At 37.2% G+C, this 26864-nt stretch overlaps 1 protein-coding gene across 1 annotated transcript in view; it reads left to right on the forward strand.

Annotated features, from left to right (window-relative positions):
- The window catches only part of DHX15 (DEAH-box helicase 15), a 51729-nt gene extending 25344 nt beyond the window's left edge, over nt 1–26385 (forward strand). Inside the window, exons 6-14 of the mRNA XM_089524723.1 lie at nt 6925–7092; nt 9694–9780; nt 10758–10907; nt 12691–12799; nt 14024–14215; nt 17125–17247; nt 21410–21600; nt 23041–23210; nt 25848–26385. Coding sequence (XP_089380849.1) covers nt 6925–7092; nt 9694–9780; nt 10758–10907; nt 12691–12799; nt 14024–14215; nt 17125–17247; nt 21410–21600; nt 23041–23210; nt 25848–25965 — 1308 coding nt within the window. The 3' untranslated portion in view covers nt 25966–26385. The remainder of the gene's footprint in view (nt 1–6924; nt 7093–9693; nt 9781–10757; nt 10908–12690; nt 12800–14023; nt 14216–17124; nt 17248–21409; nt 21601–23040; nt 23211–25847) is intronic.
- The last annotated feature ends 479 nt before the right edge of the window (nt 26386–26864 follow it).

Raw genomic sequence — 26864 nt, forward strand, 5'->3', positions numbered from 1 at the left:
CATGCTAGGGTTAGGAAGCGGCGTCACTTCCACACGCCCCTAACCCTAGCATGCGCGGAGTGCGTACAAAATGGCGGCGCCCGTTCCACATGGGGGCGCCATGGCTACGTCACGACCGCACCGCCTCTTAACGGGGTGGCGCAGAAGTGATATAGTGGGGCCACATGAGGGCACCTGGGGTGCCCTTTCCGCAGCCTCGGAAGGAGCTCTGTTTCGGAGCTCCTTCCACCTTTGCGTCACTGGGCACAGCCTTTACATGGCTGCGACGCAGAGCAGAAAGGAGCCAAGCAGCCCCTTTCTCCTCTTCCCTGCCGCCGCTGGGTGTCCTTGGGGCTTGAAGCCCCAAGGACACCCCTTTCCAGGCCGCGGGGAAGCGGCTTTTTGCCGCTAAGCTTCAGTTTGGCCCATCTGTAGACAGAACATTTTCATTTGTTATATATATTTTAAAAAATAGCAGGGACTCTAGGCATGTGGGAAATGTTACCTCCCTCTAGGAAGGTAAAAGTATGGCTCATGTTTAACTTGAAATTTTTATTTAATGATTTTTCAAATAACTTGTACATTGTAATATATATATCAGTAAAGGAAGCATTGTTGTCATTAGGAACATACCTTAAAATGTATTTAAAGAACTTCTAAAATAACAGATAATTGGCTTAATATGATTATTAAAATAGCTTACATTTTAAATGTAAGATTTAAAATAAGACATTTATTTTTAAATATGCAAGGATTTACATCCTCTAGAGTTTTCATTAACTTGTGTTCTTTGTTATATATAGCTACATCTGATTTGGGAGCAGTCACCAGTGTCCTTAATTATTTGATTCAGTTGCATGGTCTCCCAGTTAGCGATACTGTACTTTTTGTCTGAACACATGAAATAAATAATATTTCTCTGCTCTGCCCAGGTGCAGTCTCTTTATATTCTGTTCATGAAAAAGAAGTTAAGAGCTAACCTGGTAAATGGAACCACCTATATGTCCCTCATTACAAGATCTAATTTTATGGTTCTTAACTTCTTGCAGAATCTAATACTGCCTTCCAGTTAAAGGAACAAGGTGTAAAAGATAGCAGTTGTTTTAAGACCTGTGTTGTTTTAAGACTAGTACTACATCTGAGGAAGTAGGTTCAAGTCTATGAAAGCTGATGCTACCAACGTCTATCTTTCAGTTAGTACCAAAGGTATTGCGAGATCTCTTTGCATGTTAATTTTATAGTGTTATTGTATGTTAGGAGAGAAGGGGATGCACATACAGTTGTTGAAGAACCTCTTGATCCTGGTGCAGCATGTTTGTCTTTGATTAGGAAGCACTGCTCATCTTTGGGGAAGACAGAAGGAATGTGTGTATCTTACCCTCTTGGTTGTGGCAGTGTGTCTGACTTACATGTGTTGTAGATATGTTGTGTAAAGTTAGGGTACCTTTTTAATGCCATGCAGATTCAGAAATATACAATACCTAATTGAACAAACTTAGCTAAGGCCATGGTTTGGAGCAAAATGTGTAAACATGATGATGGTCTAGTAGGAATCAGTATCTCGTTTCCCAGGATCAGATGAGGATTTACCTGAATTCTTTTAGCTGCATGACTCTCTCAAAGATGCCATCTGGTGTTGATGGAGTATGTTATGTTGCTAATGATGCATAGCATAGTTTGGGTAAAAGAAAATGCTTCTCTTTTCTAGAATCTAGATTATTGAATTAATTGAGAAATCACCTTATGTGTTGCTTATAAAGAGAAAATTGTATTTTTTTCTTTTCCCCATTACAAACTTTTTCTAGTTTTAGAAACTTAAATGCACTATTGTCACATCACTCAGGCTTAACTGCATGAGATGAAGGGAAAAGACATTCACAAAGGCAATTTTAAAATATGCTAAATTTATTGTTCTTATGATTAGTACAAGAGCCAGAAAAATGTGCATATTCTACTGCTGAAAGCACAAAGTAGGGGCTGAAGAACCAGTCTTGCAAAAACATATGTGGAAAATGAATTGGCTCTTCAGCCTATGCTCGGTTGTTTGATGTAAACCGCAAGAGAGATGGAAATACTGCTAAGATACCTTCAGTTACTTCAAATTGCCTACTAAATGACTTATTCTCTGTACTGGACCATTGTGTACTACATGCATAAGCTAACCATTTCAGATATCGGAATGTTCAGTTCAGTCGTCACATTTTTAATTTACAAGTGAAGCACCTGTACTCTTAACATGGTAGTACTAAATGTGGTAAAACTAATATGAGGCCCATACAGACAGGCCAAAATAAAGCTGTTTCGGGTCACTTTGGAGGTATGCTGTTTAAATGATGCATGTGTCCTAAGAGGCCAGAAGCCACGCCAAAGCCATGCTCCAGCCCTAAGGACTGGAGTGCAGCTTTGGCACAGCTTCTGGCCTCTTAGGACGCATGTATCATTTAAACAGCATACCTCCAAAGTGACCCGAAGCAGCTTTATTTTGGCCTGTCTGTATGGGCCCTTGGTCCGACATCTGTTTTCTGCTGCAGATGGAGTCAAATTTGATAAGTACATAGATGTGTTTATGGACAACACTGTATTTCCTTTCTTGATAAAGCAGGAATTAAGGAATTGCATATATATTGCTTGATAGTTGATTCCCCTTACATTTTGCAGTAGCTGCCTTGGTATCCACTGGGGTTTGGTTCCAGGAACCCCTATGGATATCAAAATCTGTGTATTCCTAAGTCCCATTAAATGCAGTTGTGTAGTAAAATAGTATCCTGTATATATCAAATTACAAAAATCAAGGTTTGGTTTTTGGAATTTATTAGGTTTTTAAAATATTATCAAGCTATGGATGCAGATTCTGTGGCTATGAAGAGCCGACTGTACAGTTGATTGACAAGTTAAAATTGCATTATAAAACAAAATCTCCAGTCCAGATGCTCTTCATCTTTTTAACATATTGTAAATATTCTTCCTTTGTAGATATTTCCATAGCTTGTGGTTATAAAACACTTTCTCTAGCCAAATATTCTTAATCTTTTAAAGATATTATAAACATTTCCCCTGTATTCTGCTCTCTTGTGGGAGAGCACAAGACATTTTTTTGAATTAAAATGTGATCCTTCTGAATTTCTAATGTCTTTGTACTTTAACCAAAAAACATAGAAGAAACATAGGAAGACAGAGGAAATAATTTTGTTACATACCAAATGCTGATTCAAGATTGCACATGTTCTGGGTTGCTAAGAATGCAATTCAGGCGCGTCAGTGGAACAACCACATGGCAGGCTGCAGAGTCCTGTGTGACAGCCATCTGGTGGTGGTGATGGTGATGATGATGATGATGTAGCACCATTGGTGGTGATGGTGGTGATGATGATGATATAGCACCATTGATGTTCATGGTGCTTTACAGTAAAATAACAAAAACTAATTAAGTCCTTCCAAAGGCGTACAAATCTAAAATATGTATGTATATACAAACATACACAGAGGCAAAAAATAAAAAAATAAAGCTGTGCAATACCATTTGCAAAACAAATTATCCCGATAAAATGCAAAAATTACAAAATAACGTAAAAGATAAAACAGCTGCTCGATGATGAGTTTCCCACACAGATGATGGCCTAGAGATACTTTGTGTAGACAAAGTACTTCAGAAAAGTTTTCTTCAGCATTTTCTTCCATTTTTGTTGTCTCATACATTTCTTCAAAGAGGTTCCCTTGACCACTGGTGGCTGTTTGGGCTAGAGTTTATAAATGGCTACTCTACCTTAAATAGTTAACAATACAGTCTATATTCTGGCAGGATTCTGAGGCATCACACTTGCATATGTGTACTCTATTATGCATGTTAAGACAGGTTGAATATCTCTTATGTGGAAATCTGAAATACTTCAAAATCTAAAATTGTCCTCATGTGAGATTGTGACACCTTTGTTTTCTGGTCTTTCATTGTCTACAAACTTTGTTTCATGCACAAGAATATTAGAAACATTATATATAAGATTTCTTTCAGGCTATGTGTATAAGGTATATCTGAAACAAACTGTTTTTAAATTAAGACTTTGGTCTATCTCCATGATACCTCATTATGTATATTCAAATATTTCAAAACCTGAAAAAATCTAAAACACTTCTGGTCCCAAAAATTTCAGATAAGACGTACTCAAACTGCATTTGTAACTTTTCCCTTTATAATATGTGGAATCTGGGGCACACTCTCTGTTTCCTTATATTTTAAAGGAATATGAAGTAAATATATTAGTGTTATATAATGTAATGTGAATGCCTTTCAAGTTGATTGTCAATTTATGGTAACCCCATAAAGTTGCCAGTCATAAGGTTTTCTTATTCAAGTGGTACTCAGATGTGTTTTGCCGTTGGCTTTGTCAACATAGCCTAGGGCACCTGCTGTTACTTGGAGGTCATTCTTTCAAGTACAGACAAGGCCTCACCCGGCTTAGTTTCCAAGATCAGTGAGGTCCAGAGTATATACACAGCTTTGGGTATCTAGCTTTGACTTCTTATACCTGCACTTGCTATTTCTTGGAGTACTTCCAAGTACAAAATGTTGCAAGAGACACTCCTCCCAGGTGGGCTAGATTGATCAGTCATCAAGACTCAATAAACGAAAGATTAAAGTATTTTGGGGTTTCTCTCAGAGCTTACTTAGTGAGTGCTTCTTACTTAGCAAGTTTTTCAAAGGTCACCTTCCAAGATTTCTTTTCATGCCAACATATATGTGCACGCATTGTAAGTGTGCAAATTATTTCAAGGCTGGAAATGGTCTAAGAAATGGCATTTAACTTCATACGTAACCAGATGCTTGGGGATTGCTCATTGTTGGTTTCCATAATTATAATAGCTAAAGTTTCCAGCAAGGAAATGGAAATCTTGTCAGCTGAGTAGAAATGGAAACACTGCTCAGAAGGGCACACAGGATGGAAAGGCAGCTAAGCAAAATACTTTCCTCCCATTTCCTTTGGGGAGCCAACACTTCAGCTCTCTGGCGTGCTTAGCAACCCTCCTTGGAAGCACAGAGAGCCCAAGTTAGTTCCTTTGGTGGCCCTGTTTTCTACTCTGTGGTGGAAGAAAGCTCCTTGTTTTTAGTTATACTCACTATTACAACAGCAGTTCGGCCCTTTGCTGTAGCAGAGATGACAGGGACCACCCTGGCAGTAGTAGAGGTCTATTGCTCTGACCTCCTCCTTTTCCCTCTCTACACTTCTTCTGTAGCTGTCTGGGCAGATTAACTGTAAAACCCCTCTGGGTTTGACACACAATTTGAAAAATGAACTACTAACAAGTCATTTAGTCATTAGCCATGTAGAAAGTCTTTCCTTTACCAGTCTGAAGCCGTATTTGTTCTCTTTGTTGAGGTTTGTCTCACTCTGACTTCCATAGATTGTATAAACTTACCATGATAATCTTCCATGTTCTAAAATAAAAAGCATAACATGTGTTTTGTATCAACTCCATTTTCGAGCGACTGCACCTTCCCTTAAAGTGCTTTAATGTTGATTCAGCATCAGACAAAGTAATGCAAAGCACTTGTCTGTAGGGCATGTGCACTACTGTTGTCAAAGTATGCATGTACCTACGTTACAACAGAATTTATAGCAGTTTTGGAAAGTAGAAAGTGCTTGCAGTAATCGGAATAAATATTTTTTGTCGTTGCTAGCATATGTTGATTGTAGTCTGGAACACTTTGCATGACGTACAAAATGACTGAACTTTTTAAATCCAGAAGTACAAAACAAACCTTAAGGGTTCAGTCAATGTGTAATTGTGTTCCTAATTTAGTAGACCAGTAGGGGGCATGCTAACCCAGAGTGATAGAGGTATTTAACCTTTTTATGTTGAAATCATTCTGCACAAAGACACTTAATACTAATAATCTTGGGAGGGGGACTTGTGGATGTTTGTTTCTGTCTACAACGGTCTTAAATTGGATACTGAACTAGGAAGCTGCTGTTCTGTTTGCTTATATTTTAACTTTTAAACGGATACTGACCTAAACTGCAAGGTGCTCAGTAGATGATACAACTACAGAGTATTCAACAGAACAAGAAATAAAGGGACAATTCTACCAATATTTTGATTGAAAAACAATTTACAGGGTCATAATTTCTGCACAAGGAGTGCTTCACAATTCTTGTCTCCAGTGGTATAAATTACTTTTATCCTTGCTTAATACAGTCACTTCAGCCTACAATGCAGCTCATTTGTCCATTTAATATGGATTAATTTGGCAGCAGTGTGACAGCATATGTTGTTCTATATTGCCAACAGTAAGTTAAGTTAATAGGCAGTAGTATTTCTTGAGGTGGTTGCTCAGATAATTAAGAAGATCTTCACGTGCTAAGGAAATAGCCTTAGGTTGGAGATCTGTGTAGCCTTTACTTGGGAAGATGCAAAAATCTATTTGGATATAATGCTGAAGTCTAACATAAACCCTAATAACTTGGACTGTGACTGGTCTGCTTCTTGAAAATCTATGTTTATACTGTAAAGGTGTTTGTTCTCATTAGGTACAATGAAGCAAATCTTCCATATAATTGCATTAGTGATACGTGACATTAAAGCTTAATTGGCTTATTTAAAATATCTTGCACATCAATTTCTTTTAGATTGTGAAAATTGAAAAGGTCATGAGTGCAGTTTAATATTCCTGGGTGAGAGATTTCAATTTTAGTACAATTTGTAGAGAATTAATTAGGAAATACGACTCAAAGAAAAAAGGGTGTTGAATGCAAATAAGGCTGTTATGCTCATTGGAATAAAGAATATGAGGTGTCTTGTACTGCTATAGAAGTCCCATTGAAAATTCAACAAGTGTCCAAATTAGTTTAAAAATAACTTATTTTGAAGTATGACTATTTTTTAAAAAAGTATTCACTGCAATTAAGCTGGGGGAACAAACTAGGCTTTCATGGGCTCTTATCTGTCTAGGAAATAGATGAGGCCTGTAAGAGGATAAAGCGTGAAATCGACGATCTGGGCCCTGAAGTTGGTGACATTAAAATCATTCCATTATATTCTACGCTTCCACCACAACAGCAGCAGAGGATTTTTGAGCCACCCCCTCCAAAAAAACCAAATGGTGCAATAGGACGAAAGGTAAGTTTTTTAAGACTTCAAGCTTCTACCCTATTAGAGTCAGTGGATTTTACTGAGTAAATCTAAAGACATGTATAGAAATTTTGTGATAAAAACATTTTCTATCTTGCAATAAAATGCAATAATATCATCACAAAGATTTATAAGAGAATTCAACTCACAGGTTCAGATGTTCATACCATACATCTGGGAAAGTGTTCCTGGCCTGGTCTCTGCTCCCTCCACCCTCCAGTTTTGTTGAAATTTTTAGTCTTAAAGCTCATGATTTCCATGGTCTTGATTTTTAAAAATAAGGAAACTAAGGTCCCATGCAGACAGGCCAAAATAAAGCTGCTTCGGGTCACTTTGGAGGTATGCTGTTTAAATAATGCATGCATCCTAAGAGGCCAGAAGCCACGCCAAAGCCACGCTCCAGTCCTAAGGACTGGATTGTGGCTTTGGCATGGCTTCCGGACTCTTAGGACACATGCATCATTTATACAACATACCTCCAAAGTGACTTGAAGCAGCTTTATTTTGGCCTGTCTGTATGAGCCCTAAGACATTTGGGTTTGCCTTGTAACATGGAAGAAATCATTTGATTTTAAAAGTAAATTCATGAGCTTACTTTTAAACTATTAATTAAAATTAGCTTCATAGTTTAAGTATTGCCTTTGTGTTATAAACTGGAACGTTTAAAATAATTTAAATAGAACCTTGAGAGAAGAAGCTCAGTGAGTTTCTCTTGATACTTAAATAAGCAATTTTAGCATTCGGCCATTTCTGCTATTTCTCAGGAAGAATGAACCATATTAAACGTTGGTGTCCAAATCTGAACTGCCTACCTTCAAGGACTGTTATTCAGGTTTAAATTTTTAGTTGGTTGGAAAATAGCTCTCAGTAGGGATGGAGATGCCTACTACAATAAGAGTGATTATGAGTATAGTTCCACTCATATTAGCATGTCCCAGTGATGTCTTCAACTGTTTCAAGATTGTTGAAAAAGTAATCTGAAGGCATTTTCTTAATTTGTGTAGGACTAGTTTAGACATCATAGTAACTGGAGTCTTCAACTAAACCCCAACTGTAGCTTCACAGTACTAAGTGGGCTTTGTGTTCTGGGGTTGGTGGATGAACAGATGGAGAAAAAACATGGAGGAATCGACCAATATATGGCCATAGCCATGAGAATACTTTATGTGCAGAAATGAAAGGATGTAGATATTCCATCACAAAAAGAATGGTTGATAAAATTGTATGACCTTGATGAAATGGATAAATTGATAATTTTGATTAGTGAGAGAGGTCTGTTGATAGTTTTTAAAAGAGTGGAAACTGATAATTGATTTAATGAGAAAATATTGAGGGGAAACGTATCCTGTATATATATGTTTAGAGGAAGTAGAATAATTTGATAGCTAAAACCATTATCTAGCAAGTTGAAAGTCACATGTACCCCCCCTTTCTTTATTTTGTTAGTGTTATTTTGCTGACTGTGTTTGTGTAGTTAGTTTTGTAGTGTGTAGATGTAGTTTTCCATATACATTTTTTTATACAAATAAATGTTAATAAGTATTTTAAAACAAGAGAAACAGAAAATTAAGTGGGCAAGTCATAATGTATTGCTGATTGTGTGATTTTGTTTTCTATCTTCTGTTGTGTAATTATCATGGTGCATTGGTTTTTGGAAGTGGAATAGTGGCCATAACTATGACTTGACAATTGACACAATACCAAACCCCATACATTTTAAAACTGTGATTTAATAAGGTGTTAAATCAAGTTTGAATGGTAGAAAGTGCTTATTACCTTGAATAGTTTGCAGGTATAAATTTGTAGTATTCCTTAATTATAATTATGGTGATATTAGAGCAACAGAAGAGAAACTGGCAAGTGCTAGAAAATTCTGTGCTTCAAGATTTATTAACTACTAGATACCCTTTATGCAAAGGGATATTGTAACAAGTTTGAGATTAACTTTGCAAAAGAAGTTGTACCATAAACCTTTATAGAATTGGTCTACTAACTCAGATGCATCTGAGGAAGTAGAACAAGTCTAGAAAAGTTTATGGTGCAATTTCTTTCACACAGTTAGGAGTGAAGCAGAGTACCGCGAAGGCCCTTTTGAGCCGGCAAAAATCAGCCCTTGCCACCACCATAGTGTTTTACCTCCATTTCTTCGGTGCAGCGTGTATAAATGCTGCGCCAAAGGAGCATACCCATGCTGCCTGCCATCTGGTTGGGCTGGTGACATGACACAACTTGGGGGTGGAGTCGGGGCATGTGGCTTCCATGCCCCCACTCCATCCTGATGCCGGTCCCTTTGGCTGATCTGTACAGCCCATTAGTCTCAAAGATGCTACAAGCTCCCTTTGTATACTACAGTATTCCAGACTGACATGGCAATGTGTCTGAATTCTAAATATCCTTTCATAAGTCTTGTAGTTTTGAATTATTTTAGTCACAACATTTAATGACTATGAATAGCCTGTTAAATGCTGAACAGACCTTATGAACACTGGATTCTCTCTGCATTCTTAAATGGCTTATGCTTGTTAGTTTTGCTTGTGCCCTGTTCATATATATCATATACAACAGAAAAACTATTGTATTCTTTAACAGGTTGTTGTATCCACTAATATCGCTGAGACATCATTGACAATAGATGGTGTTGTATTTGTCATTGATCCTGGATTTGCTAAACAAAAGGTAAATACATATGATGTCTCCCCAATCCCAGAAATTAAATTGGAAATACTACAGAATGACCCTGTACCTGACTTCCTATTCTGTCTGTATTATAAAATAATATTTTCTGGATTTTGCTTTTACTGGTTTTGCATTTTTTAGCACAAGGTGTTTGGTGAGCAGAAGACCTGCATGGGATATTTCCTGTTGAGCATAGTTTCATTAAATATTTTCTATAGAAGTGGCTGTGGTGCCAACTTGCTCATCCAGTTCTGTTACTAATTATGTAACTCTAGATGATAGTTAAATATGGCTTGGCTTCATGCCTTGTTTTTTTAAAAAAGCTATTGTTTGCCATACTCCAGGAATAAATTTTGAAATGCATCTCAACTTATATACTCATAGGATTAATGAAATATGGGGTGATATTAAAATACTCAAATATTTGTAAAAAAAACTATAAAAGGTTCATTGTCTGGCTTTGTTTTAGACATCAACAGAGTTTATTTGTTATTTGTGTGGATGAAATTTACAGTAAATAATGTTTTATAAACATGGGGCATACTTTATGTTAAGGCTGCTTGCTTTCCTCATTAACAGAATCATAGCTGATCTTATAGTCTTAGCCCAGTATTGTTGTAGTTTGTATGAAAAGTAACTTTAGCAGAAATTATATGGGTAACCATTGGAATTTTTTTAAAATGTAATGGTATCAGATGGTAAAAAGGCAGGGTGGGAGGGAGTTTAAGCGGGAAGATGCCAAGCACATTAATAAAATAAGGTGTTTTTCAAATGTGAAAGCCTATATTTCAAGTTCTTCTAGCAACAAATAGTACCATATTTGTTTTTCAGTAGTCATTAAAAGTTTTACAATTCATATGAAATTTTCATAACTTGCAAAAGTGTTGAAAACATAACACAATTTTTTATAGAGAAACCTGCGATTGTTATACCCGTTTGAAGTGATTCTTGCTGTATTTGACTCTTCTGTTAAACAGGTATACAATCCTCGGATAAGAGTGGAATCTCTCTTGGTAACTGCAATAAGTAAAGCTTCTGCTCAGCAGAGAGCTGGCCGTGCTGGTCGTACTAGACCAGGCAAATGTTTTCGATTATATACAGAGAAGGCTTACAAAACTGAGATGCAGGTATGTAATATGTAGTTTGCTGGATTTAATTCAAGGCAATTTATCATACTAGTTTTATACAGGCTATAAAAAAAAAACTGCTTCAAAGCTTATATTTTTTCCCCTAGAAGAGTGGAATGGACTGGATCCAGTGGAATCCAGTTTGAGGACTGCAGTCTCTTGTTCTCACTGCAGGTTTCTCCTCACCTGGTCCAGAGGGCTATGAAACCCCTCAGAGCCAGTTCTCATGTAGCTCCTCTGATGGAGTTGGGGGAAGGCCCATGACTTGTATCAGCATGGCATTGAATTTAGCCCTTTTCTTATTAGACCACCTTGGTTGTGAAAAGTTGTTGAGTTTATATATTTTCCCCCTCCTGTACGGCTTGGATTTCTTGGATAGTTGTACTTGTGCAAGTTTTCCTTGTTCTTGATCTTACTATGAGCCCCTACAGACAGGCCAAAATAAAGCTGCTTCGAGTCACTTTGGAGGTAAGCTGTTTAAATGATGCATGCGTCCTAAGAGGCCAGAAGCTATGCCAAAGCCACGCTCCAGTCCTAAAGACTGGAACGCAGCTTTGTAGCAGCTTCTGGCCTCTTAAAATGCGTGTGTCATTTAAACAGCATACCTCCAAAGTGACCCGAAGCAGCTTTATTTTGGCCTGTCTGTAGGGGCCCTAAGTTTGTATATATGAATTTTTCATATAACATTTCTTTGGGAATTAAGTAAGGTTTACAAGAATGTTGTGAATGTATCAGCAGTCTTGACACAAGACACCCTTTAGAGATGATACCCCTGTTTGCAGGAGCCTGCTTGTTGGACATGCAGGAAAGGGGTTTGTCCTATGTCTGATCCAAATTTGGTAGTAGATTTATTCTGGAATTAAACTAATTCCCCTCTGCATAAGGAAAGATTTTATAATTGTTTTGTAGTTTATAAATGATCCTTATTTTTATAGAATCACTGCTTTTTTATATATGCACATGTGCGCGTGCACACACAAATTGACTTGATGTATTTCAGAAATGCCGTATAAGAATGCTTTATGAGTACAGGCTGCTAAGATGGCTATTCTCAACACCATTTCATAGAATCATAAGAGTTGGAACAGACCACAAGGGCTATTGAGTCCAACCCCTGCCATGCAGGAATACACAAAGTACTCCCAACAAACAGCCATTTAACTTTTGCTTAAAAACCTCCAAAGGAGACTCCACCTAAGGGAGTGTGTTCCACTTTCAAACAGCTCTTACTGTCAAGAAGTTCCTCCTAATGTTGAGATGGAATTTCATTACTATGTGAAATCCCCGTTGAGAATTTTAAAGGGAAAAACTAATGAGTACTGCGTTTCTAATAAAAAAAAACAAACCAACATAAATCGAAATAAGGTTTTTCTTCCTTTTGGATTATTTTGCATAATTTTGTTTAGTTTTGTGTAGTTATAATGTGTGTTATGTTGTCATCTTACAACAGGCTGTCCTCAAGTACAATGTGAGAAATTAAATCTGTGCCCTTAGATGCTCTTCACCCTCCAAATAAATCAAAAATAAATTGAAAAATCGCAGTGAATAAATGAACATGAATATATGCAATTGTGCATAGATTTGCAGTTGAGTTATATCTTGGCTTCTGATGACATGGTATAGGAACCCCACATACATAACTGTTGATGTGTCTCATTATGACTGTATCTTTGTGTGCTAGTAGTACAGGAAAACTCCCTGTTACTTTTTTGAGCAGAGTAGATTAGGAAAAATTATGTAGTTAATACTAAAGTGAAGAAAACATAAAATCTTTCTTTTCTAGGACAATACGTATCCTGAGATTCTGAGGTCCAACTTGGGTTCTGTCGTATTACAGCTGAAGAAACTTGGCATAGATGATTTGGTTCACTTTGATTTTATGGATCCACCAGGTACATCTTAAAATCCTAAAGTCATGCTTCTGGGTTTTGTTTTGTTTTCACTTGGGGACTCACTATAATGTGAATATATTTGTTACACCAAAGCGGTATGGCAAATTTATATAACTGAACAACTGCTTTTGTTGGGACATGCAAAAAGTTGGGACATGCAAAAAGTTATCTTTTTTTTAACATCATGTGTAATGTGTAGAAACAGTTTTTAATACCTTTAGAGATAACTGTATAATATACAGTCTGTTAGGTCTTCATGTTCAATTACTTTCTTTCATGCTGTTCACAGGTTATACTCTTTTATATCTCTCTCTTGCTCAGTTGTTACACCTGATTTTATTTTTAAAAAGTCTAGGAAATATGTTGAAATCTGACATAGTTACAAAACTATATTTCAGAGCAGGTTGGGTTGGGAAGAATTAAAAGATTAGTACAATGGGCGACTGTTCTCTTTGGTTGAGTACTTTAAACCAAAAGGCACAAAACAGCAGACATTTTGAGGATAGACACTAGGATCCTTTGAACTGTTGAGTGTACCCCTGCATCCATGACAACAAAGACTGACAAGATTGATAATGGGCTATCAGCTAAGCAAGAAAGATGAATTTGAAGCCATATAGTAACTGATTATTATTTCTGTGAGACACAAAGAACTAGGTTTATCTCTTCACTGCCTTCCTACTGAAATTGGCACTATAAATATAGCATATAAAATGCGAGAAAAGTGAGTTGGTTATAAACTGTAGAATAAGTGGCATGGGATACTTTGAATTTCAACAATTTGGTTGAAAGTTAGTACACGTTCTGTGTTGTAGGCTATTTCACTATAGGTATTTTGCCTTTTAATGGGTTTAATGTATTTTATGGATTTAAGTGTTGACATGATAATAGAATAATAGAATGAAAATGAAAGAATGGGAATTAGCAAGAATAGTGTAATAAATATTCTTATTTACAAAGATACAAAGTGGCATGAAGGAAGTCTGCCAATCAGCAAAACCTGTAGCAAAATCTCAATAGCTGAATAGTACCCAAAGCCAACCCCAGAGTTATGTTTGATTCATGGTAGCCAGATTTCAGTAACTTAGTTTGATAGCAGCTTATGTTCACAATTTGATCAGCTATAGAATGAAAAATGAGATTGCATATAGATGTGTGTGGTAATTTTGTTTACAGAAGGCAGCCTTAATATGTGGTGTTTGGGGATTATTATTATTTTTGCAGCACCAGAAACCCTGATGAGAGCCCTAGAGCTTTTGAATTACCTAGCTGCTTTAAATGATGATGGAGACTTGACTGAATTGGGATCCATGATGGCAGAATTTCCACTTGATCCACAACTGGCTAAAATGGTTATTGCAAGTTGCGACTACAACTGTTCTAATGAGATTCTGTCTATAACTGCCATGCTGTCAGGTAATAGCAGGGACAGAGATGCCAATCAAAACACAGATCTCCAGTTAGGGGAAGCTTATATTACTATTCCTGCAACAGGACTTATAACTTTTAAAAAGTTTGAATTGTGCCTTTCAAAATCACTGTATAGAATGATTCATAATGGAGTAAAATCTATAAATGAAATCAACACTGAAGCTAAAGAAGTCATTGTGTGTGAAATGGTGATCTAACTCATCTCATGGCAGAAAAAAAAATCTGATCTGTTAAGGATTACAGATCATAGCAATACACTTCTATCTTTTACAAATTGCACATACGCTCATTTTTTTCCTTACAAAGTGAGCAGCAGTAATGATCATCCACTTTATCTTTGATCCTCTAACTTGTGTGTGCCAGTTACATAACTAAAATTCCAATTGCCCTTAGGAGAATCCTTGCAAGTCTATTATATAAACTTCCCAAATGTCCACTGTTTAATGCTAGAGGGAGAAGCAGCTACTTAATATCAGTACATCCTTTTTTTCCTGAAAAGTGGAAAATGCAAACATGATAAAGAGAACTTGTATAAATAGCAGCCTTTGTTACTAGATTTTGGATCCAGAGAGTTACCTGTGAGGATCCAAAGGCTTGGACACACCCAATGGAAGTGTTTAAAATTGGAACAGCCTTTGAAGTTCACTGTTTCAGAAGTGGTTTGACACATGGAAGCTCCCGTTTTATAAATTCAAGCCCAGATGGGCTTGAAAGAACTAGCATTTGGGGGGTATTTACCTTTTTTGTTAGTGTGGAACAAAACCTGCATAGTACTTGTACAAGCGAAGGGGGCTTGCATATGCTTGCATATGCTTAACCCTTCTCCCATTTACTTAGCAACTTCTACATGTATTCTGCAATTAAGAAGATGTCAACTATTCATTACATTATGGAGTCATTACTGCTTACCAGATTTTAAGTGGTTTTGGCTGAAATGGGCAAGTTCACATAGATTATAGGTTGAAAAGGTTTTGGGGTAAGACAAGCTGTTGCTATATTATGATATTATAACAGTGTTTTTCTAAAAACAAGCTACAATGTTTATTGCAGAGATTTGACAGTTCAGACTCAGAGCAGATGGGCAGGGCAGTATCTAATTATTTCATGTAAATTGTAGCCTTATTTGCGGAGGTGGTGGTAGGTTGATGCCTGCCTTTTTATGTCATGCATTTTCTTCAAACCAGACTACTTGATCCAATCTCATACTACGAACTGTATATGCTTTTTTTTTTTTACCGGATCTGTAAATATTTTAGAAGAAGATGTTTTACTTAAACATCTCCGTCTTTGATATGGACACTTCAAAAAGTATTTATACATATGGTAGCTTCATTTTTGTTCTTAGTTGGAAATATACATAACAACGTTCTGTATAGTATTTTTATTAGGAAGACACAATTTGAAAGGAATTTGTTTTGGATGCAATACTTGGATGCAATTAAGGCACGATTATTTAAAATCCTGTTGCTATTCACAAAGTGTCACCAACAGAACCAGTAAACATTTAACAAAATGCATATGGGAGCTATCTTACAGGTATAGAATGCAATCCTATATATCTGCTTGTGTCTACTTGGAAATAAGTTCCATTGAGTACAGTGGGCCTTACTCTTCAATCCCTGGGTATAGGTTAGACCCACAACAGTTTTATTTCTGAATGTTGGATTATACTTGATTTTGTAGCAACACTTCTTTTGGACTTTGCATTCTTAATATTTGTTAGATATGCATTGGAAACAGTAAGGCTCTTGCAGTATTGCTGTTAGCATATTGCAGTTATGCACACTAGTCAATTTCTGTGTTTGTTCTCATTCTTTCTGTTAGAAAACTAAAATACTGCTTTTTCAAATGTGTGATCTAAAACAACAACAACAATCTTGGTAATTTTGTGAGCTTTGGTCAAGACCAAAGTAAAAATATGGAGATCAAGGAGCAGGTGGACATTCATCCTGTTCTTTCATTATCCCGCGTCATTGGTTTCACTTAAAAGCTACATACATGTTTTAAGTGGGATATTACTTTTGCACATAGTCCATAGGAGAAAGAATTTGCTCTTTCTTGATGTGCAAAAGCTATTTTATAAAGCTGATAAACTAGCAGTAACACATCAAAAGGGCTACATTATGGAGTGTTTTTGTAGTATAAACAGAGAAATCACTGCTGGTGGTCACTAATTGTTCTTCATTTTGACCTTTAAAATTAAGTCAGATGTCTAAGGAAAGGAATGATCTCAATCCACTAAATTCAGATTTGCTTGTTAAGATCTGATAAAGCTGCTGGGCAGTCTACCTTCCACCACTGCCGCTATCACTATATCCCTGGACTGCTATATAAACTGATATTTATTCGTGTATGTTTTCTGTCCACCAGTGCTGATAGCATTGCCTGCTGTTGATGACAGAAGTTTAGTACAATTTCTTTTTCTTTATATCAGTAGATGAGCTGTTGGCACAATGTTTTACAGGAGTTCATCTTACTGAATAACCCATGTTTCCACAGGTTGCAATTGGTTGTAAATTGCTTCTCTGAAAATGTGTTGTCTCCACTGCATTAGGTTAAGCTATCAGCATTTGGTTTTTGCACTGAGGTCATGTGATCCTTCCAGTACACATAACTTGGGAACTTTGATGGCCTTCAGAATAGACTTTTTTTTATGCCTACTTCTAGTCAAAATAATCAGGCATTCTGTAGCTTTGAAACCCTCTTGTCTTGCAGATGTGGTTAGGTGTTGATGTACCAAATCAAGGTAGTAGACAGTCCAAGATGCAGTTGGAGGCCATCCTGCCCTGCCCTATGCTCTGTGAACTGACCTAGCTAGGCCTTGTTCTTCTATCTGTGAATGCGTGACTCATCGATATGGGCGTTTGTGTTGGGCCCATACCAACCTTGTTTAGTCCCACAGTGTTTTGTTCGCCCCACGGAAGCCAAGAAAGCAGCAGATGAAGCCAAGATGAGGTTTGCCCACATAGATGGAGATCATTTGACGTTGCTGAATGTCTACCATGCTTTCAAACAGAGTGAGTATAAATTTCAGATATAAATATCTTTCTTAGTTCATGATGTTGACAGTTTGATGAATCTGTATTAACTCCAATTAGTGACCTTGGAGGAACTACTAGAATTTTGTGGCTTATGAAAAAAGAGAATATTTGTAGGAGAATGTAGAGCCAGTTTAGCATACACTCCATCCAAACATGTTTCCACTTCCCAAAAAGCTTTCAGTATAGCTGCTCCTAGACTATGGAATGGACTCCCAGAGGAGCTGGCCTTGTTACATCCTTGGAGGTTTTCAAGAAGGCGGTAAAGACAGAGCTCTTCCGCCGCACATATCCTCCTGACCTTTTATGAAGACCATTGGCACAGACCGAGAGCACCTGACCCCGTGATTGATTGATTATTGATGTTTTATGTTTTTAGCTGTGGTTTTAATTGTAATTAATGTTGTAATATTACAGGTGTTTTTAACTCTGTTGTGATCTCGCCTCGATCCATTGGGAGAGGCGGGAAGATACAAATAAAAACTATTATTATTATTATTATTATTATTATTATTAGTGCTTTAGATATGGAATAGACATTGAAAAGGTCTGTGGCTTAAATGTAGCCTTTGCCATGAGCTCAGTAGATGGCTTCAGATCAGTCCACATGCTCTTAGCATTAATTGGTAAAATAAAATAAATATGAAGATATGTATGTACACTGCTTTGAGCACTTGTGAGTGCTATATTGGTGACACTAGTTAGTTTTGGGACAGTTTATGCTTATTGCAGAAATGTTTTTGTTAAGAGTCAGGTATATTTTTATGTTGTAAATCCCGCACCCTTTATGCAATAATTTCCTCACATCAGAGCCAACTTAAAGGCTAGGCATAGCTCTGTGCACACACACACACACACACACACACACTCCAGCCCATGACCAGAAAAGCAAATTATTCCTATAAATATACGAAACTGGGGTTGAATAGATTCTTGACCTAAGAGTCAGCACAATAAAGAGTATGACAACTATCTTACCTGCTGCTTCTCTTATGGTCTTCACTGGTCATTTCCCTTAATTTGTTTTTCATGTAGTTTTAGACTACATGAGATCATTTTAATTTAAAAATATTTAACCTTCTTAATGGGGCCTGAAATTTGGAGGAAAGGGATGGGGAGTAAATAGCCTTGAAAATTAGAGAGGAGGAAAATGTCCCAAAGTGACAAAGTAAATCAGTGTTTTTTAAAAAAAAAATTTCATGTGTCTGTGAGTTGTTTTCAACATACCTTAATTACTAAACTAACACTTGTTTTGATAATGCTTATAGTGTCACAGTTCATTGGGCTGAAGCAGATGGATTGGAAGGAGCAGTCTCTGGCCACTCTGGCCTCAGTTTGCCTGAGACTGCGGTGACTGGACAACCTGCTCCCAAATTAGGCTGTTGCCACAGTCCCAAATGGACTGCCGGCAGGAGATTCCCCCCCCCCTCCTTTTTGTGCCAGCTCTTGCCACCTTGGTGAAGCTTCGGAGCAACTTCCAGCTACATTGGGGGCATGCATCATAAAAACGCCATGCCTCTGAAGCAGCCGGAAGCTTCTCTGTTTGGCTCATCTGTTTTGGGCCATCGTGGGATTACACTTTACATATAAAGAGAAGAAAATAGTGCTTAGTTGTGTGTGAAGGCCAAGGAAAATTTGTGGACCTCTAACAGTATCTAAAAAGGAAACTTTGATGTATTTTCTATTTATTGCTGGACTGAAGTGCCATGCAGAATGTTGTGTCAGTATAACATCTGTCAATCTCCATTACTTAAAATCATGTAATAGTGGGGAGAAAATGAATTGGTCAAGAACTGGAATTTTTGCTTGGACTATTTTTAAAAACTCTAAACCAGCATTGTGTAGTGGTTTGAGTGTTGGACTAAAACTCTGGAGAGCAAGGTTTGATCCCCCTGCTCAGCCATGGAAACCCACTGGGTGACCTTGGGCGAATCACACACTCTTGAGTCCCAGGTTTGCCTTGTATTGCCATGTGTCAGAAATGACTTGAAGGCACATAACAAACTAAACTTGGAAAAATTAAGGTTAAGACACAGCAGGGAAGTTGAACCTGAATTTCAGATTAATGAGCATACACAAATCTGTCTAACTGCTGACTGTGAGATCCTTTAATTTGCCTAAGTTACTGGATTTTGAAAAAGCAGTATTATTCTGAATGACAGTAATGATAGGTAGGTGAATTCACCGGATAGAGAGTAATTATGCTAACTTTGTCACAGGGGTTTTGCTTATTTCGTGATTGTTGTCTGCAGTAATATAGTTGGTCTTCTACTGACATCTTTGTTTAGTCACAGAAGCTAGACCAAGAATGAAGTGACAAAAGGAGAAAAAGCACTTCTTTCTTTTGAAGAAGCTTAGATTTCAGTAATTATTTTCCATCAATGTCTTTCATGTCAACAGTTTTAGACCTATATATTAGGCTAGCTGAAAAACTGAATCAGACAAACAGTTAAAAAGGCTGATGGGAAAGAGAGGCTGGGAAAGTGACAGTCCTAGACTTAAGTATTCTGTGTATTGTCCTTATATGATATGGAGGAAGGATCTGTGGACTTTAGGCTCATTAGACGTTCATTTTCCTCAAATTAATGGGGAATGACAGATACAATAAAAGAACCAGATTAATTTTTATTCTCTATTTGACAATGCCTTTAAAAAAAACTTAATGCAAACTAGTCTCAGTCAAGTGCAGGACTCCCTGGCTCCTTTGCAAGGAGGGCAGTGCCTGGATTTGTAATATTGAAACCTGTGTAAAAAGACTAAATTACACAGTTTCCATGAAAACCTAAACACATCAGTTTCCATGAAAACCTAAACTCATCAGTTATGCTTGTTTGCATAATCTGTAAGTTAAAAGTTGAAAATAATTGTTTGGCAGATGCCAGTGTGGTTCAAAATACAGTCCGTCCTTGCCTTATGCGGGGGATCCGTTCCGGATCCCGCCACGCAAGGCGAATTCCGCCTATGCTCGAGCCCCATTGGAAACAATGGGGCTCGTGCGCGGGAGCGCGTGGGGCGCAACAGGCGCGCGCGCCCATTCAATTGAATGGGACGCGCCGCCCCGTGCGTGCCCCGCAGCTTGAGCGCGTATGCTCAAAGCCGCGTATGGCGCGGGCGGGCTGTATATTATTCTCTGAATAAGTGAAAGAGAACAGTTTTTTAAGTTAAGATGGTAGGCTGGGGGTTTAATAACTAGTAGGTTCTTACTATATGTAGCAAAAAGGTATCTTCTGATTGTTTAGTATGTAATTGGAGCTCACAGCTGGTGTACAAATCTTCTCATCCACAGTGTAAAATCTGATGCATTTGATAACTGGTGCATTCCTACATTTAATCAAAACTGAGAGGTTATGAATGAAGATCAGAATGGAAAAATCCCAGTGATCACTTGCCCAGGCTGCACTTGGTGTCTGTGCCTGTGCATACAGAAGTGGGATCTTTTGTGCACATTCCATAATAACCTGGTCAGTCCAGTGACCAATGACAGATGTGCATAGCTCTTTAAAAGAAGCTGGAGTAGTATCAGTTGGCTGTTTCAGAGATGGAGTGGATTGTATGTGGATTCGCTTTCTCTGGCCAAACAACTGAGCAGTGCGATTCTAGCTTCTTTTAAAGGACTGTGCTTGCAAAACCCCAGCTGCTGCACCTGTGTGGTACTGGATCAGAATTATTGTTCTTTAGACTATTTTGTACCAAAAAGTGGCAGCTGTCAGCCATCCTCTAGTCTGTAAACAGCACATTTATTCATGTATGGGGACCAAAATTTGGAAATGAATCATAATAAGACCTCATTTGTATGTATTCACTCATAATTACTTTCTGCTGCTTACTTTTTATCCCATGCGGGCTACCTGTTTTCCTAGCCTCCTTGACCTAATTTCTGAAGTACCTGAACAATTCAGCATTTGTTTCCCTTGTCTTTGTTGCTACCAATAAAAGCTTTGTCCATGGAAAGAATGCATAGCCAAATTAACCTAAGAGCAACTAAAAGGGAATAGCAGTTGCTATTTAAATAAAATAATGTCATTCTGTATTTTGAATGGTTCACTAGATTGGCCATTTGGCTGGTTTCTCTTTGTGTACTTGTTTTAATTTGGTAAAATGCTCATTTTAGATGATTCATGACTTTTTCTTAACATTGCAGATCATGAATCGGTTCAGTGGTGTTATGACAACTTCATTAACTACAGGTCCCTGATGTCTGCAGACAATGTACGCCAACAGCTGTCACGAATCATGGACAGATTTAATTTGCCACGTAGAAGCACAGACTTCACAAGCCGGGACTATTACATCAATATAAGGAAGGCTTTAGTTACTGGTTACTTCATGCAGGTATGTCTGCATGTAAAAGACATAGAAATTGCCATTTCTGTGTCCCTTCAGTAGGATTTTTGAAAGGGTTATCGAGTAGCTGAAATATATTTACATCGATTACGTCATACTTTTATTAATTCTTCAAAGGACTTTTAAAGATTTTTGTGCCATGCCAAAAGGGCATACTGGGGATAGCATACCAAAAAAGCCACTCCAAAAAAAAAAAAGGGGGGGGGGAGAAAAAAGATCCCTTGTGATCAGTAATCTCAACAGGTTTTACAGGTTGGTACACAAGGACCTGAAAGACATCTTGGTGTACAGAGAATCAGATGGGTGAAGGTGCTCTTTTATATATCCAGGTCCCAAACTGTCCAAGGCTTTGAATGTTAAAATCAGAATAAAATTAATACAATGCTGTTGCTGGACACACTTTTTAATGAAATACAGGTCAAGCATAGAGTGTTCTAAAAATTGCCACCATAAATTGAACCAAATGTGATGCCTGTAGTTTTGAGAAGGTAAAGTAATCTGTACTGGTATTAAATGATATGCAGGAAATATTGAACATGAAATAGAGCTCTCCTTTCCTGTGGTATGAACATCAGGACCTTTCTCCTTATATATGGAACATTTTTATAGCTAAAGCACAATGCAGTGGGCTTCCTTAGAACTCCTAACTCTTCCTCTGCTGAAGTACTCCTATGGGATTGTAGTTCTTGTAGTGGGAAGAAAAGACCTGAAAAGACATTAGCAAATATTACTGAGCACAGCCTTCTATATTCCAATCTTTGTGTTATAGTAACTACCATGGCAATAACTTTGAACTGATAATTTATAATTAGTTTTATCCCACAATTCTATCAACCAGTGCACTAAAATGCAGATTGCTTATTCTTATAGGACGTTAGAATCAAGCACTTTCGAATAGCCAAATGTCTCTTATTAGCTCTGATGAAGGAAAGAGAGCTATGTACACATTAGTTAACATACAGGAGCCTATTTCCTCTTTTGAAATGAAAGAAGCAGTATATGCAAGAGCTTTGTGAGTGTACTGGTGTGTGTGTGTAAGATTCAGGCTTGAAACAGTTGTGCTAGTGATGCCATTGTTTGCTAACAATGTTTGTTTGTTACCACTTTTTAAATATATGTCCTTCCTAAAAATGCACATGTAGACTCTGAATTGCAGTAACTAAATTTCCAGTTATTTAAGAAGATAATTATCCAAAATAACAATTTGAATAAGGATTCTGAAATTAGAAATACTTCCTGCCCTATTTAAGGATTACTGGTTAATGCACTGTTGGGGCTCGAGGGAACACAGTCAAAATATGATGCAGAGTTTCTGGAGACTGCCGTTTGTGGAATCTTGGTGCTTCCACTTGTTTTGAGAAATTAAATGTCATGGGAAAAACCTTAGGTATAGTATTTCTAATGTGACTATGGATGTTGTTAATGTAGGTAGCACATTTGGAACGGACGGGACACTATCTAACAGTGAAAGACAACCAGGTAGTGCAGTTACATCCTTCTACAGTTCTTGATCACAAGCCTGAATGGGTGCTTTACAATGAATTTGTCCTTACCACAAAGAACTATATCCGAACTTGTACAGACATCAAGCCAGAATGGTAAGCCTTTTTTCCAGAAACTTACATTATCTTTTCATAAGAATTACTTAAAAGTACATTTTCATATATGATTTTGTGAAGTTTCCTGAGATGTTTTTAAGAACAGATTTCTAATAAAGGGTTTGATGGACCTGGGTCAGTAATATCTGTTGTTTTGAATCTTCAGTTAGAACTGTTTATGAAACTTCTGTGTTACATTTCTTCTTAATGTGGTTCAAACTGGTAGCAGTTTACTCAAGCTTACCTTGATTAAAGAAAGAAATCATTATATATATATATATATATATATATATATATATATATATAGAGAGAGAGAGAGAGAGAGAGAGAGAATAGTCTTGAGCAGTGATTTTTTTCTCTCTTATTAGTTCAGACAGTAGGGCTGTGGGAACAGACTCTGATTTTTAAATGTTTGATTCAGAGCATCTTTGCCTTTGTAAACAAGGCTAAAGGTAGTTAGAATCCTAGCCAAGACATTCTAAAATTAGTGTTGTGATTGAATGTTTGCAGGAAGGGAAAGATATGTGCAGTGAAATGCTTCCGTAACATTAAGAAGCAAAGTAATAATAATTAATAATAATTTGTTTTATTTATATACCGCTATTCCAAAGATCATAGCGGTGAACAGCAAGTAAGCTAATTAGCAAGTAAGCTAATTAGCCCCCAACAGTCTGGGTACTCATTTTAGCAACCTCGGAAGGATGCAAGCCTGAGTCGAGCTTGGGCCCTTTTGCTGGTCTTGAACTCGCAACCTTGTGGTCTTGAGTGAATGGCTGCAGTACAGGCATTTAACCACTGCGCCACCAGGGCTCCTTTACATTATGTCTGCACCAGTGTACCTTTACAGAGAAAAGATGACCTTGCTATTATGATTTTTAGTAATTTTTCCCTACCACAATAAACCTTTTGCTCAGGAAATTTTGAACTGAATTGACAAATCTGTACTTCAACAGATACAGAGTTTTGACTAATAATAGAATACTTGCCAAACAATTTTAAATAGTGACTTGTAACCAAAGACTTTTGTATTGCCTTGTTGAATATGGTGGTGAATTGTCTATATGATAGTTATTATGGAAAAGAGAGTTCCTTAGTATTCTTCATAGCTGCTCTGCACCTCACACCATTATCCTAATAGCTGTGCTTAGATGGAAAATAACATGAAGATTTTATTTACTCACATTCCATCTTTCCCCCGGTCTTTGGAAGCAAGGCAGCTTATTGAAATTTAAACAGATACAGATAAAATCTCATATTACTATGAACATATAAAACAGTAAAATATAATTAAATGTTCATTAGCAATTTTAAAATAAATTTTAAAACACATACATTATGTGTCAAAAATGCTTATACGTCATTATAATGGCACAATGAAGGAAGCCAGTCTAACCTTTCTTAACAAGGGAGTTCTAGAACCTGGAAGTACCATCTGAGAGAGTCATCTCCCACATTCCCACCAGACAGCTCTCTGAGGGCAGTGGGATGGAGAAGGTGACCTGGCCTCAAGAGTACCTCAAGCACAGATCTCAATATTCAGTCAGGCTCATATGGAAGAATATAAGCCATCAGATAATCTTTATTGTTGTTAGAATTTATTGCTTTATTGCTGTTAGATACACTGAGAGGTTTGTATCATACTTTTTTTTTCTAGTGTGCACTGTGCCTCCATGGCTTGATCAAACTATGGCCTTCTGTTATATCGGAACCAAGTGCAGTTTGCAAACTAGAGCTGCAATTCATGGTTTGAATATGGTTCTTTGCTCTGTTTTGAGGGCACTGAACAATTTTGCCCAGTTCGCAAACTAAAGCTGCAATTCATGGTTTGAATATGGTTCTTTGCTCTGTTTTGAGGGCACTGAACAATTTTGCCCAGTTCAGATGCAATGGTACATTATAAAACCAGAAAGATGTGGTGAGAATTGGAGGAAGAAAGAACAGACAAGGCTATGACATGCTCCTAGTTCTTCAGATTCAACTCCAAATGTGAAAAAGGAGTTGGAAAGAGGTGTTTTCACCATGGCATTGAATGTGACAAACCCTTTTGCTTTTTAGTGAAGCCAAAATATCTGCATCTATTCTAGGTCTAAAGTGTGTGAATGTCCAGACATTGTTGCAATGTATTCTTTATCATACTTTTGCATCATTGCTTGATACTTCACAGATTTTCTTCAGTGCTGTACTCTGCTGTGAAGAACTGATGTTTACCATATTAAAATGATATAATTGCCATATAGCTAAAGTATCCAAATATTCTTTCCAACTTGCATATTATTCTAAGTCAGTAAAACATGACTTTCTGTTTCAGTGAACTCTAAAATTATTTTGTTAACATTACATGTAAAATGATTGTTAAAAATCCCTCTTGACAGTGATTGCGTGTTAAAAGGATTCTGTATTGATATTTTCAATTTTCAGCTTTCAGAGTAGTAAGTATCTCGGATATTTGGAGGTGATTTATTTTACAAGTATTTTCAGTAGCATGCTTATTATAGATAAAGTGGATTTCCATATTTCCAGGCATTATTAAATAGATGGATAATCTAATTCTCATAAGTAGTATTAATTGGCCAATTGCTATTGCTTGCATGATGTTCAGATCTGTGCAGAAGTGATAAACCTTTCTTTCTTTGACAGGTTGGTGAAAATAGCCCCTCAATATTATGACATGAGCAATTTCCCACAGTGTGAAGCAAAGAGACAGTTGGATCGCATCATTGCCAAACTTCAGTCCAAGGAATATTCGCAGTACTGAATTAATTGTTTGAATTGAAGTTGCTCAGAGGACAGCTGAAACAATGAATGAACTCTAAGTTCCAAGTTGTGCTCTTCGCTTTGGTTCAATAATGGCCTTTATTTGAAAGCTTTTTAATTTTTCTTTACAGTAAATATTCCATTCTGATTTCATAAATTAAACATGTATGCCTCCCTTTTGTGTTCACACTGTAGCTCATACTGGAAAAGCTGATCAATGTTTTGCAGTTTATTAAAAGTAGTTCTATATATATAACAATGTTATAAGCATTTCTTTAGAAATGGTTGAAAATGCTTCTAAAATGTGATTTATCGACCATGGTATGCATGATCGTTGTAATTGTTGACATTCCTTTTAGAAGTTGTGAAATGTTACAACGTGCTTATGTAGACACAATCTTCAGCTTCAGTACAAAGGTACTGACTTCAATAAAATCTATTTATACTAAAGTTTTGGTGAAATAAACTGTTTCTCTTCCCTTTGTCATGAAATACCCAAAGATTCAGTTTAGCTTGAAATCAACATTTCAGTAGTCTGTTTCAGCTACTTGTGACCAGAAAATTAAGCATAGTTCACTATAGAGCAAACTAATGTGTATTGTTCTGGCCAGAACCTGATAGTATATTTCCACTGGATTCCACGGATTCTACTAAAAGAATTTAAATTTCCTTCTCTCCTTCCTCCACCTAACCTCTGTGGCTGCACTCTGTATCAGATTTTTAGGGTGCATTGAGACTTCCTGAAGGCGGCATGGCTGCACCTTCCCTGATTCAATTGGAATCTAGCAGAAATAGAGCCTGCATAGCATAGTGGTTTGAGCTTTGGACTATGACTCTGGCAACCAGGTTCGATTCTCTGCTTGGCCATGAAGCCGACTGGGTGACCTTGAGCAAGTCACA

This window comes from Sceloporus occidentalis, unplaced genomic scaffold (genome assembly GCF_023333645.1).
Source record: "Sceloporus occidentalis isolate IW3139 unplaced genomic scaffold, rSceOcc1.0.p SCAF_5, whole genome shotgun sequence".
NCBI lineage: Eukaryota > Metazoa > Chordata > Lepidosauria > Squamata > Phrynosomatidae > Sceloporus > Sceloporus occidentalis.